Raw genomic sequence first — 23,115 nt, forward strand, 5'->3', positions numbered from 1 at the left:
TGAAGCAACGGTAGTCGGCTTATCGACTCAGGAATGTTAGCTGTATGCGCCCATAGCGGCAAAACGTGGTACTACAAAAGCTCTGCCCACAAAAAAATTAGTTCGGTTTCTTTTGGGTACCCCATCGTAATTAAATAATTAAAAACTGACACAGATTTTTTAGTAGATTCAAGAATTTATATCACAAACAAAAGGCACTATCAAGTACCATAATTTTCATTTTATAGCTGATAGTATACACTGGTTACCGTATGCTTTCATTCAGCAATTATTTTATCAGGACAAAACAGCAAGACACAAAACTTCTTCACTTGCTCTAATAGGTATCACTCCCTCACTGAGGAATGTCACGCATGAGCAAAATATCTGGTATTAGTTTTCCATTTGCCTGAGCATTTCTGGTATCTTCATATGTATCTCAACCATTCTGAACATGATTCTACTCGTAATAACCTCCAAAGCAGGTTTTGTTCTTAGAAATTCAAAACTTGACAGTGAATGCAATATGCCAATGAATGACCTACCAGTGTTGGAATAGTTTGAACAGGTGTCCTCTAACGTAAGAAATGGGACATGGATATTTCTCAGCTAGATCTAAGTACTCCAGTGCCATCTCCCAAGCAGCAGGGTTGTGTCCCTCAAATATGGAGGGGTTGTACAGATTTCCCTCAGCTGACATGACTCCTTGGACTCCAGTCTCTGCGAGGCATCGCTTTACATCTTCTAGGCACTGGATGTTGCCATTTGCTATTACTGGGATGTTTACACCTTCCCTGTGAAACAGGTCTAGGTTTTGAATTCATATTTAACAAGTTAACTATATTAGAAGTGGGGCCAGTCATAAAATTTCTTGCTTTTAGGAAACACATATGTTCATCACCATGTTCACAAAAATATACTGCACCGTCACATGTTAATACGATGAATATGTGAGGGGAGGAAATTAGCAAATACAAAGAAGTGTCCTACTGTGGCATGATATGCATACTACGTGTCATGAGCATCTGTCAGTTTGTTCAGAGTTATTGGGGTAAGGGCAGACACACAACATGATGATACCTTAAGCCTACAGCTATAAAGGGACAGCACCATAAAAGTACTGTGTCTACCAGACATTCACGACGATTCAAAGATTAGTGAGCCTGCAGCAAGTTGTACCTAACAGCTCTGATGTGCTCCCAGCTTGCGAGACCTGTGAGAGGTCCTTTTTGCTCCTTGGTTCTCCCATGGACAGTCAGCATTTGGCAGCCTGCAGCTTCTAGCATCCTGGCATACTCCACTGTATGTCCAATGTCTTCATATACGCGTATTTTGCAAGTAACAGGAATTGATAATTCTTGATGCAAAGTGCTCACTATAATAACAAAACAAAATACCATCAGCCAGACTCTGTTCCACTGTGGTTCTTGCTTTCATTGTACTGTAATGCATAACAGAGTATGAGCTGTTCTATGGAGTGCTAGCTAATTACTACAAACTGACTAACTTCATAACTTCTTTTTTTTCAAAACGTGGAAGTCACCCATCATTTACAAAAGCTGAGGATTAATTACCATATTCACAAAGAGAACCAACAGACCCTTATCCTACACAATTTCAATCCAGTACACAACCTCATGTCCTCTTTCTCTAAGATTCATACTCATATTTTGATGTCCCCTATGTGGGAGTTGGAACGGTGAAATTGGTGCAGCGACTGGCTATAGGCTGCATGGCCGAAGAGTCAGAGTTTGAATCCCAGTAGGAGCAAGAGTTTTCCCCTCTGCATGTCATCCCACCCGGTTCTGGGGCCCACCCAGCCTCCTATCCAATTGGTACTAGGGGCACTCTCCCTGGGTTTAAAGTGGCCAGTGTGTGAAGTTGTCCACTCACCTCCAAATAGTGCCGAGGTCAAGAATATAGGAATTTATACATCCACTCCCTCTTATGTCTTCATGGTGCAGCACTGAATTATCTGTAGTTAAGCACAGGGACAATTTCACCATTTTCTTACCTTTTCTCTCCTCTGTGTCTAGGTCCCAAATGGGAAAGATTTTGTGTTAAAATTTACTAAGCATTTCTCATCTTCCTATGAATGCTATAGTACTGCCCATCTGCCTCTGCTTGATTTAATCACTCAAATAATATCAGACACCAAATAACAGGAACATTTTTATGTAGTGAAATTCATAATTTACTAACTAATTAATTCCATGCTGCGGAGTCCTTCTTGAGAAGTGAACAGTGCTCAGCTAGTCATGAACTTTCCCAGAATTTACAGAACCCACAGGTTCAGTATTATGTTCACAAGAGCCTGTCAATGGGCTTAGCCTAGGCTACATCAATCCAGACCACATTCTCACATCTTACTTCTTCAAGTAAGTAAGTAAAGGTATCCCTGTAACAGGCCGTGGGGGCCCATACGGTTGTGAGACGTTGAGGTTCCTACATTTTCTAGACAATCAGCTCAGAGATGGCAGCAAGGTTGTCAGCCCTATGCGCCAGCTGCCCTTTACCCCCAAGAATATTCCAAGAATATTCTTGGTATTCATTTCTGTTAGAGGCTGAGTTGACCCCAGGACCATATTACGGCTGGAAGGATTAGATCAATTGAAAAAATCCGATGACCTCATCCGGACTTGAACACACAACCTTCCAGCTTGTAACATAGTGCCTCAACCAACTACGCTACCGCGTTCCCCCTAAGTTGACAATACATGAACTTATTTTATATTCACCCATATCTGTTAGAAGAGGCCAATCATCCTGCAGGAAGGCCCCATAATGTCCCCTGCGTGCAATTGCTTGTGGACATCCCAAGTTTATATCAATTGCATCACAATGAGGCTCAGCTAGAAGAGCAGCTTCAAGCAGAACTTGTGCATCATTAGCACAGAACTGAAAGTAAAACACAAACATAAAAAAATGCTAAAAGTATCAGATATTAACAAATATTCTATACTTTACAAACTAGGCTGGTCGCCAGATATCTCTACGGCCCCACACTATGTAGACAATCGGCTTAAAGATGGCGGTAAGGTTGTCAGCTTTACATGCCAGCCACCCTTTACTCTCCAGGAAAATTATTTAATTAATTCCTGGTACTCATTTCTGTTAGAGGCTGAGTAAACCCCAGGGCCTAGTGCGGCTGGGAGGATTAGGTCAACTGAAAAAATCCAATTACCTCATCGGGATTTGAACCCGCGACCTTCCGGCTTGTAGCATAGACCCTCAACCAACTATGCTACCGTGTGCCCCCTTATGTTTGAAAAAAGTGTATGAAGTAAACACATATGTTGAGGGGAGGTCATGCCTGTATGTTCCCATGCTGTATCACATGAACTACTGAATGGATTATACAAAATTTGATACCAGGGAATCTGAACACTAAAAGTTGCTGGAAAAATTTTGCATTGGTTTGAATTGGTCTAACATAATCCTTACTTTACATGAAGTGGCTCATGTGAGAGAAAATTTGTCCATACTAACAAAATCTTGATCTCACTAACATCTATAGCTCTTAAATTTTTGATGATACAGTAAATATGAAATCAAATACAGTGACATACAACTTATGGTTTTTACACTATATATATTTTAATGTGATTAACTTTACAACAGTCAGTTTTTGCCCAAAATAATTAGATATGCATCTGCATAACAATTATGTATTGCTTTGTTTCATTACTTCATAAAATATAAGATTTATGGAAAAAGTTTACTGGACATAAAATGTATATTTCATTTTTCTCTACACTTTTAAGAAAACATTTATCACTCCAATAAATATTTGGAAAAGTATTATACTCAATATATGCATGAAACTCGAATAGGTCTTCATGCAAAACTTCTGTTGTTTTTGTCCAATTTTAACTAAGCTAGAAAGTGTCAATAAATTGGAATAAGGCCTTCCAAAATGAGATTTCATGGAAATCCATTTTGCGGTTCTCAAGTTGTTTCATGCACAAGTATGGCCAGAGATATTTTAATTGGTGTTCAGCAGGGATGCATATAAACATAACAGGTTTTATACCTGCACAATGAGTGGTCTGTCCTCAACACAAGAGGCCAGAGCCTCTTTGCGGTACTTCGGATCTCGGATGAACACAGAACTGTGGAGCATTGGTGTGTAACACAAATGTGCACCATGGCGCCTGCTTAGAAGTCTCCATGCTAGCTCACTGGCATCAACCATGGGGGCAACCAAGTAGCATGGCGAGCCCAATGCCTCTTTCCAGAACTGCATTCCCAACTCAGAAGGTGGCAACATGCAGACCTGCCAACAACATCATGTTCCTTACAGAAGAAATTTCCAAATTTTGGTTCATTATTTTCATCCAGTACATATAATTTTAATTATATAACATTCAGCAGAGGAGCTGGGGCAGCGTAATTGATATAGCGACTGGCTATGGGCTGGACAACTGAGGGGTCAGAGCTTGAATCCTGGTAGGGTCAAGAATTTTCTCTTCTTCAAATTGTCCAGACCGGCTCTGGGGTCCACAAAACCTCCTATCCAATGGGTATCGGGGACTCTTTCCCGGGGGGTAAAGCGGCTGGGCCTAGTGCCGAGGTCAAGAAAATGTGGCTCTATACATCCACTCCCCCCTATGCCTTCAGGGCATAGTGGTTAAATTTGTTGAGCACAGGGAAAACTGTACCTTTAGGTTCAGCAGAAGGGGGTGCTATTGGTGCAGCTTATCCTTCATGTTTAGTTTGTAGGCTGTATACAGAAAGCATTGCAGGTTGTATATTAAATAATACAAGTAATCAACGCACGAGTGTTTTCAGAATGGTTAAAAAAAATAAGCTATCCCTGTAACATGTGCTAGAGGCCCATAGGTTTGTGAGATGTTGATGCTCCCACAATTTCTTGACAATTGGCTCATAGATAGCAGTGAGGCTGTCACTCTTATGCATTGACCATCCTTTGCAACCAGGAAGATTCATGGTACTGCCGCTACTGAACATCTGATGGCATCATTCCAGCATTTTATTGCAAAAAAAAAAAAAAAAAAAAAAANGGGCAAAATTATGACAAATTTTCATCAGTGGACATGGATTTTTGGGCTGAGAATGGAAAGCAGGACATTGTGAGTATGAATATATTTAGTTTTAGTCTGGTTTCTTGGTTTGTTTTTGGCACCGCTACATTCACCTCCACCAGTTGGTTATGTGGCCGCCAATGTCCACAGCTTTGCTTGCTAGTGGCTTCTTTCTGGCCACTTGCTTGGCTTAGTTTTGCAACCATTAAGATGGAGGCAGTAAGTTCTTCTGAAATATTGGTGTATTTCTACTGTATTACATGATGTTACATTCAAGATGATTGTACTTTAGGGACTGAAGAAAAGGAGACACTCTGTACTTTTATGTTCCTTTAGTTTTAGTTGCCTGACAGCACACTACAGCAGGCCAAAGTATTTGCCTCTAGTTTGAATGCCATGTGGGAAAAGAATATATGCAGGGATCAATCTTTGATTCTACTAGAACAATCTGTAAATTTTTTCAATATTGTCCATTGTAATGTTTTATCTGTTTCCTAAAAGCAGTATATTTGTTTCCCAAAGGCAGGGCTGTGCAAGCTCTTGGACCAGAAGGTCAGTATAAGATTTATTGGAACTACCACAAGGAAACTGAATTGTGAGAAAACAATGCCATTTTCCTCCTGTGATAATGTGTCCCAGAAAAGGACTATTATTCTTCTTACTATTTCCATTGGCCTGCACTGGAATCAAGTATCCTTACCCCTTTCCATGAGTCTGAGTGACTATCTTCCTTGCAACCTTTCTATACCACTCAGCCAGTTCCTCAACCCGCAATATTTCAACCCTGAAGATGGAGGTTTCTCAACCAACATTCTGTATGCTATATGTCCTGCCCATCTGAAACTTCTATTATCACAATGTATTATCCTCCTGAATGGCCTGTTCTCATGATGTTTTCTCACCAAAATGTTATAGCCACTGTACAAGTATCTTTAATCTTTTGAGCTGTGTTAATGCCCCTATACAGGGGTGACTTACAGTGCTTAGGTCTAGATCCTTGCACTTCTTGTTAACCTCGAGAGACGGAGCCTGATACTGATCTCAGGCAGTACATCTTGAAAATGGATATTCAATTATGACGAGCTATATTTAAAGTTCATGTTTTGTTTCCACAGAGGGGGTACTGCTACTGTTGTAGTTTAAGGATATTTTTAAGAAATGTTCCTATCTTTAATGTTCTTATTAATGTACTTATTCTCATTAGAATTGAAGTGAAACATGAAACTGAAAATACATATTATTCATGACACAATGTTAATAATACATTTAATATTATATCTAAAAATCTTCGTTGTCTGTAATCCGCAAGTAAACTATACCAACCGAGTGACCGCTGTTTGTCGGCGAAGTCAGTGCCAACTTTAGCGGATAGAGGATGTTGCGTGGTCAGCGCAAACGGATCCCCATGGCCGTTAATCTCGGTTTTCTAGACCGGAGCTGCTATTTCCTTGAAATAGCTCAATTATCCTCACGAGGCTGAGTGGACCCCCTTCCAGACCCACTAATTCTCAGAAAATGTGGTAGCGTCGGGAATCGAACCCGGGACCTCTCGATCTGTAGCCAGGAACTCTGACCACTAGACCACAGAGGTGGTCAAAGAGAGTCAAATAACTTACAATTTAATCTGTACTACGTGCTATCATCTCATTTCAGTCACCCAACTGATATTTTCAGATTTTTAAACACTGTTCTAATCTACAGCTCTCTAGATTGGTATTAAACCAATAATAGTATGTTAAAGTACTGAAGATGGCTGTATAACAGTTGACGCATCTGGGGCAAAACAAAATATTACATGCTATGCAGAACATATTACACAAATTTTGCATTCTGTTAATTAACTATAATAATACCAGGACTGACAATGTCAAAGTTCTGTACAAAATGGTTCTATCTATGGGTCAGGGCAGTGACTCTCAAACCCTGTGATACCACGACCACTAAAATAATAAATATATTTATGCGACCTCTAGTCTCTGCCAGTCAGTGAAAAGTGAAGTACTTTACATTGTTGCAGGTCTCTATCAGGCTGCACAGTGATAGCAGGAACATAAATACGAGTAGCTTCACACTTACAGTAAGCTATAAAATGTTTCTGCACAGTCATGAAAAATTCGCAAAATGTTTCGCTGGCTGCAAATACATTTTTTTAAATCACCTATAATAAATCTTACTAAATTGCCAAAACTGAGTAAATACAATTATATTTTAAATAATTTCCGAGAATTTGGCGACGCCCCTTAGTTAAGTTCGCGATGAATCTATAGTTTGAGAAAAAGTGGGTTGGGGGGGGGGGTNGGTTAATGAACTGGAAGTTGATATGCCCATTCACCTCACACATGATGATGCAGAGAACTATCTAGCACAGAGAACAGGCGATCTGCATTCGAAAAAACCTGAGTCAATCCCGTAAATTGTAGCATTTCATGTACTTCCTTATTATTCCAGAGCACTGTCATGCGATGAAACCGTTATTATTCAAAAGTTCGTACAGATGTCATGTAGTTATTCCTGAAGCAAAGGCATTAATCCATTGGCGAATCAACTGATTATGTCTACTCAAATACATCAGTCTATGTAAAATCAATGTGGCCTTCTGGGGTTACATTCAATTCTTAAAAGTTAATAATCATGATTTTTAGGAGTTTTAAAACTATGTACTAAGTACATGTATAGTTATCCCTGTAACAGGCCGTGAAGACACACAGGGTTGTGAGACGTTGAGGGTCCCATATTTTCTATACAATCGGCTCAGAGATGGCGGTAATGTTGTCAGCCTTACGCGCCGGTCGCCCTTTTCCCCCCAGGAAGATTTCTGGTACTCATTTCTGTTTGAGGCTGAGTCGACCCCAGGGCCATAGTGTGCCTGGATGGATTAGGTAAATTTAAAAACTTCACCTCACCTGGACTCGAACCCGCGACCTTCGCGCTTGTAGCATAGTGCCTCAACAAACTACGCTACGGCGTACCCAGTTTTAAAACACTGCCAACTGTTAAAATACTATAAGTTAAAAAATAAAAAGGCGTGATGTTCATTTATAATTTTATGTTAGTCACGTCTGGGTTATTATTATTATTATTATAGGTTCTCATATTGAACATTTGGTATTGATATTGTTTCTTCTACTGTTGCTCAAGCCGTTATTTTTGGTTTTCTAGAATGTCGTTATGTAGAGTTGCTTATATTTCAGATACAGGATCTGTAAACTGTTGTCGGAAGCTGATGTACTGTATCTGTATCGGCGATTTTTAGCTTAATGTTGATCTTCCTTTATGTCTTGTCTACATTGACTTTTTTTTTCTTGATCTCCCATGATGTTTGATCATTGTAAGTTATGGGCTTCTGTTTTATTATGAAATCAGTTGCGGTTTAATGCGTAGTATGTTTATAATACAGGATGAATCGTATAGAACCGGCCCGATGAATTTGCCAATAATTCCGCAGGTGATGCATATAACAGCTCACATTTACGACATAATAATCCGTGGGCCGTGCTGAGTCGACTATACACCACTACACCCACAAAAAGTGGGTGTGTGGCGCGCCATTTCTGGTTTACGAATCACTGGACCGATCTTCTTCGACACGACCGTGGACAGCACCTTATATTGCTGTATTTTTTACGATTTCGTGCAGCAGCTGGATGATGTGGAACTTACACAGGGTTGTTTTCAGCAGGATTTACCGACGTGCCACACGTCCAACATGTCCATGGAACTGATTGAGAGCTTCTTCCCCGATCGCGTCATCTCTAAAAAGATGTGGACCCCAAAATCCCCCGACCTTACCAGCCCGGATTTTTTTCTCTGGGGTTTACTGAAGGACAGGGTGTTGGCGAACAAACCGCGTACGTTACAGGATTTAAAGGACAACATTTCGGCTGAAATCAGGAATATCACTGAAGAAACACTGCAGCGAGTCACGGCGAATATGCAAACGCGGACACTTTCAACACCTGCTCTGATCACGGCACACAATCCAAGATAAGATATGTGTAAATTACTTTAATATCTGTATGGTATATTTTATATTACAGCTCATTTCGTCGGACCGGTTCTATATGAATCACCCTGTAGTTTCCTTTAGTCTGTTGTAGATTGGTATATCTTTCCTGAGTGCCTTGTTTAATAAGATGCTGTTGGTGAAGAAATTTGTGTGGGTCAGTCATCAACCTGTGGATGGTCATTTAAGCTGAAGTCGAATAAAAATACGTATATAATTATTACTGATTACATACCACGTTGTGATGATGGTAATTCCACGCATATAGATTGCTTGATATTTATAGAGATGCGGCATTGAAAGATATGAAGCTCATAATGATCAGCTTTTGAGCTGACTTGCAGGAGGAGTTTCCTCTCATTTTAAGCCTAGCGGCAAAGAAGTTACTTCAATTTACATCTGTATATGTACAAATGAAACGATGTTCTCAACATGTGCAGCAACGGAAGTCAAATACCATAGCAGAATTAATGCAGTACATGATATGAGCAAACTGCTTTCTGATATTGTAGGTGCCTTAAAACATTAAGCCGTGTTAGCTCAGACAGTTTGTGGCACGCTTCCAACAACGGCGACCTGGGTTCGATTCTAGGTCAGGTCATGTTGGATCTGTGGTGCACAAAGTGGCACTAGAGTAAGTTTTCTCAGAGTACTTCGGTTTCCCTTGCCAATTCTCATTCCATCGACTGCTCCACATTCATCATCTATCATCCGGGGCTGATACAATACGACAAATAGTGGCCAGTGTACCAAGCGGACTAGGTCTCATCCCATCCTACAAATTAAAAAAAAGTGATGACTTCAAACAGACAGGAAACCCAACTGTCGCATTAGGTAAGCCAAATTTATCTGAAATTTGAGTTTGATTGATTTCAGTGCTTTGTTTACATAGGGATCACTCGTTGTGTTACAATAACTCAGAAACAGCCATTTGAATAAAAATGGGTTGGTGTCAAGAGTTCTTCCAGAATGTTACCGTTCAAAAGGATTCGAGAAGCAAACAGTTTGTAAAATAAAGACATATTTTTCCTGCTATTCCAGACTAACTTTATTTATGGGCTTAAATATATATATATGTGAGTGTCATGGTATAAATAGCAAACCAATAGTGACACGAGGGAAATGAACCCATGGTATCATTATGCGGGACGCTACTAACAACAGCATAAAATGTGCTAAGGGATGACTGACGTGGGAACACGGCCACACTTGGATATGAATCACGCATGGAAGATCTAGTCAATAAAATGGCTGCCATGATGTGTATATCAGAGTACGAATGTATGTGCCAGTGTAGGGCGACACTGACTGTAACAGTGAATACCTATATTTCTACACTAGTCTCTATTCTTGCTGATAGGGAACATTTCAAATGATACCAAATGCCTTCGTATTATGAAATCGATTTCTATTCTTTTCTCATAGAAAGATCAAGGGGTTGTTCATACAAGAAATGATAGGAGCGGAGAACGCAGCAGAGCATATATACATGCTGCACACACGGGTCCGTATATGCCTACACCCACACACTCGCGACGTAATATTGTTCAGAGGAGCTGGGTGGCGCACTCGGCACAGCGACTGGATACGAGCTGGAAGGCCGAGGCGCCTGAGTTCGAGTCCCGGCAGAGGCAAAATATTTCTCTTCTCTATATCCTTCAGACAAGGAAAGAGACCACTGGGAAGACCAAGGCGTAGGTGGGTGGACAATATTAAAATGGATCTTAGAGGGAGAGGATGGGATGGTATGGATTGGATTGATCTGGCTCAGGATAGGAACCAGTGGAGGGCTCTTATGAATATGAAATGAACCTTCGGGTTCCATAAAGTACTGGGAAATTCTTGAGTAGCTGCAGAATTGGGGGTTCCTCCAGAAGGGCTCAGCTCCATGAGTGAGTAAGTAAACGTCCTTCAGACCGGTTCTGGTGCCCACCCAGCCTCCTATCCAATGAGTACCGAGGGCTCTTTCTCCGGGTTTAAAGCGGCCGGGGCGTGAACCTGACCACTCACCTCCAACTAGTGCCGTGATCAAGAACATGTGGATCTATACATCCACTCCACCATACGTCTACCTGGTGTAGTACTTAATTATTTAAGCACAGGGACACCTTTACATTTACCATTTTAATATTTTCAGAGTGAAGTAGCCATACGCCGGTCACACTGACCGTGCGTTCTAAGGCATGAACTGTTTTCGTTCGCTCGAACGTGGATCGCTTGGATCGTGGGTTCGAATCCAAATCAAGGCATGCATGTCTGTGTGCGTTCATTTCTCGTTCCACTCCTACTTTATGAATTCGGTAAAGGCTACCTTTCCTCTTTACGGTTAATTTGTCACATTGTGACGTTACCGTAAAGATACTGCAGTGCCTCCGCACGTCGTCATAAAGATGAAACCTGACGATAACATTTCACACGAAACCGAACGGTAAACTTCATGCTCTGGTGGTCTCCACTCAGGGGAACGGGTCTCGGTACTACCTGAATGTGGAGTAGTTTGTCTGAAGAGTTCTGAATACTGCGATGACGAGAGCAGCAGTAGGAGATCGAAACCTGGCCGCCCATCCGTTACAACCAACATGCAATTTTGAACATTTCTATGCTTAGAAAGATAGGATGGGATGGTACGAATTGGATTGATCTGGCTCAGGATAGGGACGAGTGGAGGGCTCTTGTGAACACGTAAATGAACCTTCGGTTTCCATAAAATGCTGGGAAATTCTTGAGCAGCTGCAGAACTGGCGGTATGCTGACATCAGAGTCTAATAGTACCAAAAACAAACTCCGTGATTTAAGTCCGCAAGCGAACTATACCGACCGAGCGACCGCCGCTTGTCGGCGAAGTTAGTGACAACTTTTGCGGATAGAGGGTCTCGCGTGGTCAGCGCAACGAATTCCCACGGCCGTTAATTTCGGTTTTCTAGACCGGAGCCGCTATTTCCTTGAAATAGCTCAATTATCATCACGAGGCTGAGTGGACCCCGTTCCAGACCCACTACTTCTCCGAAAAATCTGATAGCGTCTGGAATCGAACTCGGACCTCTGGATCTGTAGCCAGGAACGCTGACCACTAGACCACAGAGGCGGTCCTAATAGTACCGTCTACAGCAAAAACTCATAAGTTACTTCTGAGATGAGCCGAGAAAGCTCTCTCAGTAAATTGATTTGTTACATACTGGAACAGTCGCCGGTTTCTAACCGCGGCGGCTCGGGTTCGATCCCAGATCAGGTAATGTAAGATTTGTGGTGGACGAAATGGCACTGGGGCAGGTTTTCTCCGAGTACTTCGGTTTCCCCTGCCAATTCTCATTCCGCTAACTGCTTCACATTCATCATCATACATCATTCGGAGCTGGCACAACAGGTCAAACAGTGGCCGACGTATCAAGTGAACTCAGTCTCACCCCAACCCCAAACCTCCAAAAAGTACTGGAAACCAGGGTTGAATTCGACGCGGGGGAACGATGAAATAAAATAGGACATAAACATGTATCGACTTACGAAACGGTTCAGTTGGTGTCAGGCCTACTGGAACGGCTGCTGCCAAGGGGCACGTACTGTGAAGATTACATCGTCGTTACTCTGTGACCTTTGTACCGACTTCCTCACTTCGTGCTGACCACTGTCGAAAGAACGGAAAGTGGTTTCCTTGACTTTTGATCTCCGAGAAGCAGGACTAGAGTAGCCCGACAACTGTGGAGAAGACGGGTTGGATAACCCGGACTCTCGAATGGGAGACAGGCCAGGAGATCTCGTGCGATGAATACTTTTCCTCCTCTGCCGACGCTGAGATGTTGCAAGAAACGCGGCTCTCAATGTCTCCACGTCAGGGACCTTCTGTTGGGGCTCCTGAACCATCGCAAGAGCATCACTCAATTTTTTTAGATCCGTTACACTACGTAGACGCCGACGCCGCGTGGGAGGTGCAAGAGCCGGGAGGGACGCTTCTTTGGCAACAGCAGAGAAGTCCGGTGAGTGTTTGAGAACATTTTCTTCCAGCGCCGGAACCACGAGAAGGGGTTGTGGCTGGGGATGGCCGTGTGGAGCGGAGACGGACGAAGGCATTATCTGATTGCATCTAACACTTTGTGCGGAGATTTCTGACTGAGAACTGTGATGTTGGCGGAAAACGCATGTCCACAGAGCGCCGCAGCGAATCGTCGTCCTTGGCCACTGGCATTGAGATGGATGTTTCGTATCGTTCTTGGTGTTCACTGTTTCCACTTTGCGATCGCTGTCAGTTACTGATTCAGTTTCTTCCGTCGTGGTTCCGTTGTCAGCAGATTCAACAGAATCATGACAAACTGAACAATGTTCAGTTCTACTTTCTCTTGGCTCGGTTTCAATTGGTGTTCCTTGTCGTATTCTTGGTGTTTTAACACAATAAATACATTTTGTATTCCCTTCATTCGTACCACTGTTAATTTGATTATCACTCTCACTGCTGGTCTGAGTTGAGTCACCATAGGACGGGTGTTGGTTCGTTGTGCACGAAGGATGTTCACTGAAAGGTAGGCAGCAACACAGAACTCGGTGTCTGTGACTGCTATTGTCTGCCGTAAATAAGGGGCAATGTTTCTCGCTGCGATTCACAGTTCCGTTCGGTGACGGGGACGCGGGTGGTGGTGGTGGTGGTGGATCTAGGCAACATTTTCGTCTTAGCTGCTCTTCTGCGGGGATTACAGTGTTGTTGGGGCTCGCTCTTGAAGTGGTGGAAACAGAGGTACCACAGCAACGGAAAACTTTAAATCTTCTTCGCTGTCCACGAACTAAAGCTTCAGACGTTGGACTGAGCTGTCCAGAAGGCGCGACAGCACTGCTCCCAAACGTCTGGCGGTAACTCCGGATGTATTCATAAGTGGTTATGCCCAGGAAAGAAATGTAAACGTGGAAGAGGCAGAGATGCAGTAGCAGTCCAGCTGTTATCGACCCAAGGACCCCCAAGGAACCTATTACTACAAGGAATATAGTATCTTTGACCGGAAATACTCCAATGGAAACGAGAGTGGTTGGTTCCTCACATGTGGTAATGTTGCAATTCTCCCATAGCGACAGCCATCCTGGGTCAGTGTGGTAGAATACAAGCTCAGCAGCAGACACAACCACCACTATCATTGAAGCAGCAACGGCAGAAACGACACACACGACAAACGCGGCATAGTTCCTGCTACCTACACAGTGGTTCAGCCACTTGCAGTGGTGGTCAAAACGCTCGACACATTTGTTACACACGCTACAGTGTTTAGTCCGAGGGCTCGAGGTCCGGATGTTGCACAGATGACAGCGGCCGTTCTCGATGACATGGGCGTGTTTGGAGCGATCGAACTCGGGTATGGCGACTGCCACTTTGAGCAGTCGAAGATTTGGATCAGCCGGGTCAAGAAGGAGGGCAGTCAGGTGGGAAGACATGTGAATCAGGAAGAGGGAGGCTAATACTGCGAGGACAGGGAAACGCAGGGTGGACCCTAGAGCGGGGACTAGCACCAGGAAGGTGGCGGCGCTGAAACCGAGGAGTGCCAACCATCCTGCAACTTGCTGAGGGTGCAGAGGAAGCTGAAGACCGTGAACACGGCGCCACTTACGATACTCTGGCGGGGCAAGGCGGTTTTGGAACGAGCAGCATGACACAACCGCACCGGCCTCGTTCATCGTCGTCGTAACCGACGACGTCGTTGCTCCTGACTTAAGAGCCAAATGTCAATCGCAGTCACCATCCGGACTAAGACTGTTCGTGCCCAGAATGCTGTCAATAGCTGTCACAGCGACAGCCAAAGGTCACTCGCGGTCGTAATTCAGACTAAGTTCGCGCCGTGGAGTGCGTTCTTTGTTCCTCTTCAGACCGGCATCCATGGCTATCACAGATATTTGACGCGTGCCCAGCCAAGTAAAGGTCTAACACGTAATACTGATTTTAAGGTCCGAAAGTTTTACGCTAGAAGCAGATAACTCATAAGCCAAATTACGTGTCTACAGACGATTGGAGAACAATCAATTTAAAAGAGCTGTGTAGCCTTAAAAACAAGAAATACTACTCTGTTCAGTTCCAACGAAATGTCCTGTTTCTGGAACCTAACACTGAGCATCCGTGACTTCACTAACTGTAGGTATGAAAACATAAAACACGACCCGCTCACATTTTACAAAACTTGAAGGGGTTCAAGTATCCTACTTTAGAATGTACATCTATAAACTAATGGAAGACAACGACAACACTGAAGTCGCAAATGTGACGCAGTTTATTTGCATCTTGCTAACAGAACGACTGCTTATATCACACGTTTAATTCTGGTTAAAAATATATACTGCGGCCAGAAGAGAAATCATTATTAAATATTATTAAACTCGAAACAGCATAGATTTAAGTAGGACCACACAATATTTCGTTTCTTCTGTGCACATGCCGAATCATGACCACGGAGACGGGACACGTCATGTCACTCGTTAACGTAACACATGACATCACAGATACTGAATGTCATACTCAGCTTCGTCCCTGCATTCTCTGCTGCAGTCACAACAAACACTTCTTAAACTGAAGCACTTCTTGCGGTTCCAGCTCACTTTTCCACCTGTCGCCTGTCATGATGCGAGCCGTATTCTCAGCCAACACGCAGTTGAAATTGGGTCACATGTTCTTTCTCACGCACTACAATTACGCATGCACGGTACGCGTGGAAGCATCGCGGTGCCATTCCGTCCCGTGCGCTACCAGCTCACGCATGTACGTATGTAATATCCCAGTGACATCCCCGATTACCCTGTAACATCCAGTCCTTCAGCTGGCGGACTGAGAGACAAGTAATCTTCTCTGCGGATTACCTGCCTTTGGAATGTTCACTCCACTTCGCGAACACTCAGTCGACAATGTTCGACCTGAATTATCGATTTTTGGCCAGCTACGGTTAAGTTCTACCAACCAACTTCCAGTTGCCGTGGGCTATGTGGTAAACGTCTGATTCTCTCTGGCGGCAATAATAGAGCTTAACTGTTTATGTAATGTTTCTTTGTGGCATAGTATCCTTTATGAAGTGTCTTTTCTGAATGGAAATGAATAAACAAACACAACCAAGAAAGTTATCACTGTCACTTCGTCTTAATAATCCCATGCAAGGAATTAAGTACATTTCCCATGCATTCATTTGGTGTTGCAACAAAGCAGTTTCACTATTGCAAAGTTATGACATCTTCTCCTCTACCTTGCACCCTCCCTTCCCAACGAAGCCCATTCAAGAGTTAAAAAGTTAAATTGGTTTTGATGTTTTTCTTAGCACCTTATATGATGAATAATTTTTAAGAGATTCTTTCTATATTAATGCATTTCCATTTAAATATACCAGTAACACCCTTATGCCATTAGTAATGACTTTATTTCAGCCCGTTTAATCAAGCAATAAAGATTTATGACTTCTACAATTCAGAACATACCCATGAAGAATATCTTAAGCTATATTTGCGCGAACTCGATCCATATAGGGGATATGTGTGTGTATACACGTAGTGTGGATATGGTTTGAATTCTATAAGTCATATATCTTCACTGACCAGTTAAAAGGGATGAAATAAAACGTCATTACGAAGGGCATAAGTTGGCGGTGTTACTCGTATATTCCATAGTTGTCATACTTCCTCTAAATATGCATACTTTTGGCACAAGTCAAAATCGACATAAATGTATTCAAGCCCTTCTTACTGAACACTAAAGAAATATTAATGATTTTGCAGTCGTAACATACAATATATACGTCGTCTGCTGTCTAAAAACATAAAAATTAGAATATATAAAACTATAACTTTTCCTGTGGTTCCGTATGGGTGTGAAACTTGGTCTCTCACATTAAGTAACATGGACTGAGGATGTTTGAGAACAGGGTGTTGAGAATATTTGGACTGAAGAGGGATGAAGTGATAGGAGGTTAGAGAAAGCTGCATAATGAGGAGCTTCATAACTTGTACTCTTCTCCAAGTATAATTAGAATGATCAAGTCAAGGAGGATTAGATTGGCAGGACATGTAGGAAGCTTGGGAAGAAAATAAATGGATATAGAATTATGGTAGGAAATCCATAAGGAAAGAGACCACTAGGAAGACCTAGACATAGGTGGAAGGACAGCAATTGATCTTAGAGAGATATAATGAGGTAGTACAGACTGGATTGATCTGGCTTAGGATATGGGCCGTTGAAGGACTCTTGAAAACACGGTAAAGAACCTTAGGGTTCCATAAAATGTTGAAAAATTCTTGAGTAACTGCGCAACTGGAGGCTTCTAAAGAAGGGTTCATATATTACAATCAAATTCTATTCCTCAATTTCTTACTGTTTCTATTATTTTGTTCACCTCCTCTATATATACATATTACATGAAATAAATGTTGTCTGTTTTTCAATTTCGAAAATCTTTGAAGTCGACACATAGGTAAGTTCTGGTCTCTCCATCAGTACCTTTACGATCGTCTTTAGCGACATGGTGAACATCAGCATTTATTTAAAATATAACTCTCTTAGTAATGCAATGCGTGGAAGCGATTACAGACATTTCGTTGATTGGCGAGGTGAACCGCAATTTATTATAGCAATCTTCTAGACTTTACTCCTCGACTATACAATTACACTCTTAGTTGTATTCGTATTTTCAAAGTAAAGGGTTTTTTTTTTATTTTTTTTTATTCCTAGTGGGGTGGGACTAAGTCCCTTGTACTGCGGCCACTTCTGGCCTACTGTACCAGTCCCAGATGATAGGTGAGGGTGATTGTGGAGCAATTGGTGGAATGAAGATTGGCAGGAGAGAAAACCTGCCCCAGCGCCACGTTGTCCACCATAAATCCCACTTGACCAGCCCCGGGATCGAACCCGGGTCGCCGCGGTGGGAAGCCAGCGACTAACCGCTTCAGCTATGGCGCGGGCAAGTAAAGGATAACTTCCTCTACAGTTAGCTATAATTGGCATGATACCAGTATTGCTATTTCCACGTCCCGTTCATGGAGGCTCTGAGTCGATCTGTAGATCCCCAAATACCTCATTTCATCAAAATCTGTTCCGCAAAATTTGAAGATAAAATATGAAGGCAAACTGTAGGTCTTACGTGACCTTGCACGGCGCATTATTCTATTTATTTTGTATAACAGAAACCTCAGAATAAATTACCTCAGACCTAGTCCAACGAAGAGTATGGTGAAATTGTTAATCAAAATGGAAGGCCTTAAAATTATGCAATATACTTTAATTTCTTTAAATATCTGAATTGGGATAGACGGGGTTGGCGATGTACATGAACAGATAAACATACATAAGACAGATACAGGTATGCAGGTAAGTAAGTACGGCAGCTGGATGACTAGAGGAATGGACATGTAGCAGACATGGAGGTAACAGAGCAGATGGACTGATGGAAGAAAGAAAGATCTCATGTGCGTGTATGCTTATGAGGGCAGACAGACAGACAGAAAGAGAGAGATCCACAGCCATGTAAGAAGTGTCAACTTTGATGATAATTTAGATTAGAGCGACAGATTGACTTTCAAGCAATTTAACGACACTGTTTTTAAGTACATAGTAGGTATATGTACATTGTCAAAAGAAAGTTGATCATAAGCGGTCTGTAGGGATCCATATGATCCGAGACAGGAAGTTGCCTATAAAACGGACTAATATGTATATATATATGTATAGACATAAATATTGTTTTGGCAAGGAAAACTTCAGTTCCTAGTGGCGTTTTAAGGGCGACGTCGGTAAGAAACAAGTAGAACCCGTGCCTAAATCAATCTGTCTTCTCGTCGATTCCGTTCTGAAAGTGCAGACACGCGTAACAGGCCGTGCCATAGCTCAGGCGGTTAGTCGCTGGTAAGACAATGTGGGATTTGTGGTGGGCAAAGTGGCACTGGGGTATATTTTCTCTGAGTACTTCGGTTTCCCCTGTCAATTCTCATTCCATCGACTGCTCCACATTCATCATCTATCATTCGGGGCTGGTACAATAGGCCAATTAGTAGCTGACGTACCAAGTAGACTCAGTCTCAATCCAGCCCAAGAAAAAGAGACAGAGAGAGAGAAAACTACATGCGTAACAGAGTAAGAGTACCTAGCGACATCGAGAGCTCTGCGAGAGTTAGACAGCAAGGTGTGAGCAGAACATCTTTAGCTAACTACCAGAGAGGAAGTCATTGAAGGCGAGAAGGAAATGCATAATCAGAAGCTTCATAATTTGTATTCTTTGCAAAATATTAAGCGAGTGGTCACATCAAGGTGTATGAGACGGACGGCACATTGTACGACGCACACAGGAGATGTATACCAAATTTTGGTTGGAAAACCTGACGAGATAAGACAACTTCGGAGGCCTAGGTGTACATCATCATCATCATCATCATCATCATCATCAGTAATCTGTCAGACGACAGGTCCACAGTCTCTTCCAAAACAGTTTCTCCACTTAATGCGATCTTCTGTTTTTGGAAAGAGACTATCCAGGAAAAGTGATAATGTGGTAGTTTTTCCATTTGCTTTCCACATCGCAGCACAGCAGCCGTTCAAACCACTCTGGTCACGCCTGTTGCTATACGAACTTGAACCATCTCGAGTATCATTTGCTCTGTGCTTCAAGTCGCTGCTGATGACGCTGCTTCCGAATTCAGTTTTCGGTGTCTCTCTTCGTCTGATGCCTACCCTTTGATCTGTCCAACAAGGGAGGCCCTGCCCGTAGCTACGCTACCGCTGGTATAGCTCTCAGGGTCCTTGGCATACTCAATGAGACGAAAATATCCTCAAATGGATCTTAGGGAAATGAGGTGCAAGGTTGTGTACTGGATTACACTGACGCAGGAGAGGACTGAGTGGTTGACTCTCGTGAACTTTGTTATAAACATCCGGGTTTCATAAAATGCAGGGTATTTCTTGACCAGCTTAGCGACTAATGGGTTTTAAATAAGAGCTCTTATCCACGGAGTTATTCATCAGTCATTCTTCATTGTATGCGTTTCTATGTATATGTATTATGAACAACCATTATTGCCGTGGGTCAAGAAGTCTCTCATAGGCACAGGGCGCGGCCGACAGCAAATGCGTATAAAAACATTAAATTAGATTTAATCTTCGTGTAGGTCAAGTAGGGGGGGAGGGACGCTTATCTCGGTCTATACAATCAGCCACGCCCTCCCTGCATAACGAATACCGCGGGTGAATGATTAAAAGCACTGCATCATACTAGGGAGGTTCGGGGCTCGATTCTAGGCCAGAAGGCAGATAACTCTGAGGTTTATTGTCATCTCCCTCAGTGTCTTTGGGCGAATGCTGCAACAATACCTTACAATAGGCAATCATCCTTGATATTCTTCACAATTCATCATTTGAAAACATCATCCCAACTAATGCTAATGCTCTACGCACTAGAGAAATTGTCATTATATAAACACAAAAGACAGAGAAGAACCACAAGAGTACAAAGCCAGGGAATTAAAAAAAAGTGTATAAAGTACTGAGTATTTTAACAAATTCGAGAGGTCCCAATATACTTCTCTACCCGACAGCCACCTGCGGTTCACTGAGGTGTTCCTCACTCCCTTCAGCGGATGTTCGGTCGATACCACAGAATATTCTTCGACCACTTCCTTTCATGTCCTTAGCAATCAGACTTCGAAGTCACCCAAGATTCGATGTTATATGAAACATGTAGCTGAAAAAAATGTCGTCAAAGGAACTAAGAAACAGACATAAAACGAGTACATAGCCCAGGGGCGCACGTCATAAAAGGCTGAAAGAATTTGCTTGTCTCGGTCTGCTGATAACTACCGTGAGAACCTCACGGATATGATGATCGAATTTATTGGACCTTTACACAATTGGTTACAACAGTTCACAGATCACTATCTGACATACTGTCATTTTGTTCCGACTGAACACGCCATGGGAATTGAACTGTCAATTCAAAAGTCAAAGTCACATTGCGACTGACGGTCAGTCGGTCAGTCAGTAAGTTTTGGTGTCGAGCCCCAGTATTACTGTTCGGCATTTACGGTCTTGTTTTTGTGGGACGCCCTCTTTGACGAGAGGACGGATCTGCTTTTTGTATATGCTGCTGGCCCTTGCCAGTGCAGTATTTCTCGGGTCTGAGTCCCTTGGGACTCAGGACCATATTTTACTGTCTCAGATTTGAGACTTCCCTTTTCGTCGCCTCCTACGACTCGCAAAGTCACGATGGAGGTATTCGACCCCACCTCCACACGGGGAGAACTGTCAATTCAAGTCAAAGTCACATTGCGACTGACGGTCAGTCAGTCAGTAAGTCTTCGTGTAGAGCCCCAGCGTAGTCTTTCTCGGGTCCGAGCCCCTTGGGACTTGCGACCATATTTTACTGTCTCAGACTTGAGACTTCCCTTTTCGTCGTCTCATACGACTCGCAGGGCCATGGTTGAGGTATTCGACCCCGCCTCCACACGGGCTGTCAATTATTGTTGGCCTCTAGTTATATAGCCTCGCGTCGGACCACAGCACAGAAAACACCCGCTGCCTAGCAATGGATGTCCTTTATTGTCACATATTGTTGTACGCATTACCCAGCATTTCCAAGAATCTGTCTCCGCGGGAACGCGTTTATCGAGCCGTTGTCTAGCAGTGGGTCGATGACGTCACAATATAATAAACACATTGCTCACGTGAACTCGCACTGCGCGTCAGGCCTCGTGGCACAGTCGAGAGGCCAACAGCTTACACTAGAGGTTCCCAAAGCGTGGGGTGCGCTTTATGGGGGGGGGGGTGTTGTTTGCATGAAATCTATTTTAAACGAAATGTGGAGAAATATTTTTAAAATCTTCTGCTTTGTTAAGGTAGTTTAGTTGTGATACAGTATTACAGAATTCGAATTCGTGGAGCAACGGCAGTTTTAGGAAGTAAATAACAATATACAAGTAAGTCTACGTACTGTTATATGATATTATGAGTAGCAAATGCTTTTAAATACAGATTGGCGAAGCGACTGATCGTAGTGTTCTCGGTCACTCGATAGCTTCCGTGCGATATGTTGACGATACAGCAATTAATGAAGACATGCTTTTCTGCAAACCTATAAAGAGAACGGCAACGGCAGAAGAACTCTTCAAACTTGTTGATTTTGTACGAGGGTTGGAACTTTAGTAGTGGCAACTATTTATTTACAACTGATACAAAATAGATGCATGTTTCGAAGTTTTACTGTCCTTCAATGTAGTCACAGCATTGTGTACAACCCGTTTCCAGCGATGTGGAAGTCGTGGGATACCTTTAGCAGCGCCTTTTGTGTTGATAGTTGGAATGGAGCGGCCTACTGCCTGAAGAATCTCTGGAACAGTTCTGAAGCGAATGCCATGAAGTGGTTCCTTCATCTTAGGAATTAAGTCGAAGTCACAAGGGCTTAAGTCCGGGGAGTATGGTGGATGGTACAGCACTTCCCAGCCACATCGATCGAACAAATGAGCCACAGCTTGAGCTGCATGCGGCCGAGCATTGTTCTGTAAAATGATGGGCGAGTTCTGCAGAAAGTGTCGCCGCTACTTTGTCAAAGCTGGTCGCAGGCTGAATTCCAAAAATGAACAGTAATACTGCGCACTGACGGTCTTCTGTTGGTGAACGGCATGAGTTAGGATAACACCATCATAGTCGTACACGAGAATCACCATAACTTTCACATTGCTGGGGTTCTGACGAACTTTTGATTTTCGTGGTGACCCGTAATGACGCCATTCGTTCGATTGGCGTTTCATTTGTGGCTCGTACGATTTGGCCCATGGCTCATCCAGCGTAATGATACGGCGTAAGAAAGCCTGTCCTTCGCGCTCATACCGCTCCAAGTGGGTACGAGCAGCATCGTATCGTAGCCATTTCTGCATTTCCGTCACATCATGCGGAACCCATCGTGATGCAATTTTTCTCATGCCCAGGCGTTCCTTCAGAATGTGAAGCACAGACGCATGCGCTAATCCTGTCTCTCGGGCCAGCTCACGAATCGTATGGCGTCGATCANCCGTGATGTGGGTAGGGAGAGTCCATTTGCTCTGAGGTGAGATAGGAATGTATTATTATTTTATTTTATTGCTAGTGGGGTGGGACTAAGTCCCTTG

The 23,115-nt window shown here is 42.9% G+C and overlaps 1 protein-coding gene across 3 annotated transcripts in view; it reads right to left on the reverse strand.

The window, feature by feature from the left end:
• LOC111865807 (tRNA-dihydrouridine(16/17) synthase [NAD(P)(+)]-like) overlaps positions 1-23,115 on the reverse strand; it is a 42,832-nt gene that overhangs the window by 11,068 nt on the left and 8,649 nt on the right. Inside the window, exons 1-5 of one of the 3 annotated variants that reach the window (XM_023854129.2) lie at positions 12,529-12,604; positions 4,013-4,255; positions 2,718-2,877; positions 1,159-1,354; positions 525-773 (exon numbers count right to left, since the gene is read on the reverse strand). In XM_023854129.2, the coding sequence (XP_023709897.1) occupies positions 525-773; positions 1,159-1,354; positions 2,718-2,877; positions 4,013-4,249 (842 nt within the window). In that variant the 5' untranslated portion in view covers positions 4,250-4,255; positions 12,529-12,604. Of the gene's footprint in view, positions 1-524; positions 774-1,158; positions 1,355-2,717; positions 2,878-4,012; positions 4,256-12,528; positions 15,985-23,115 lie in introns of those variants that run through there. The other 2 variants (XM_023854128.2, XM_033751974.1) reach the window with 2 other exon arrangements.

The sequence above is a fragment of the Cryptotermes secundus genome, unplaced genomic scaffold (assembly GCF_002891405.2).
Source record: "Cryptotermes secundus unplaced genomic scaffold, Csec_1.0 scaffold901, whole genome shotgun sequence".
NCBI lineage: Eukaryota > Metazoa > Arthropoda > Insecta > Blattodea > Kalotermitidae > Cryptotermes > Cryptotermes secundus.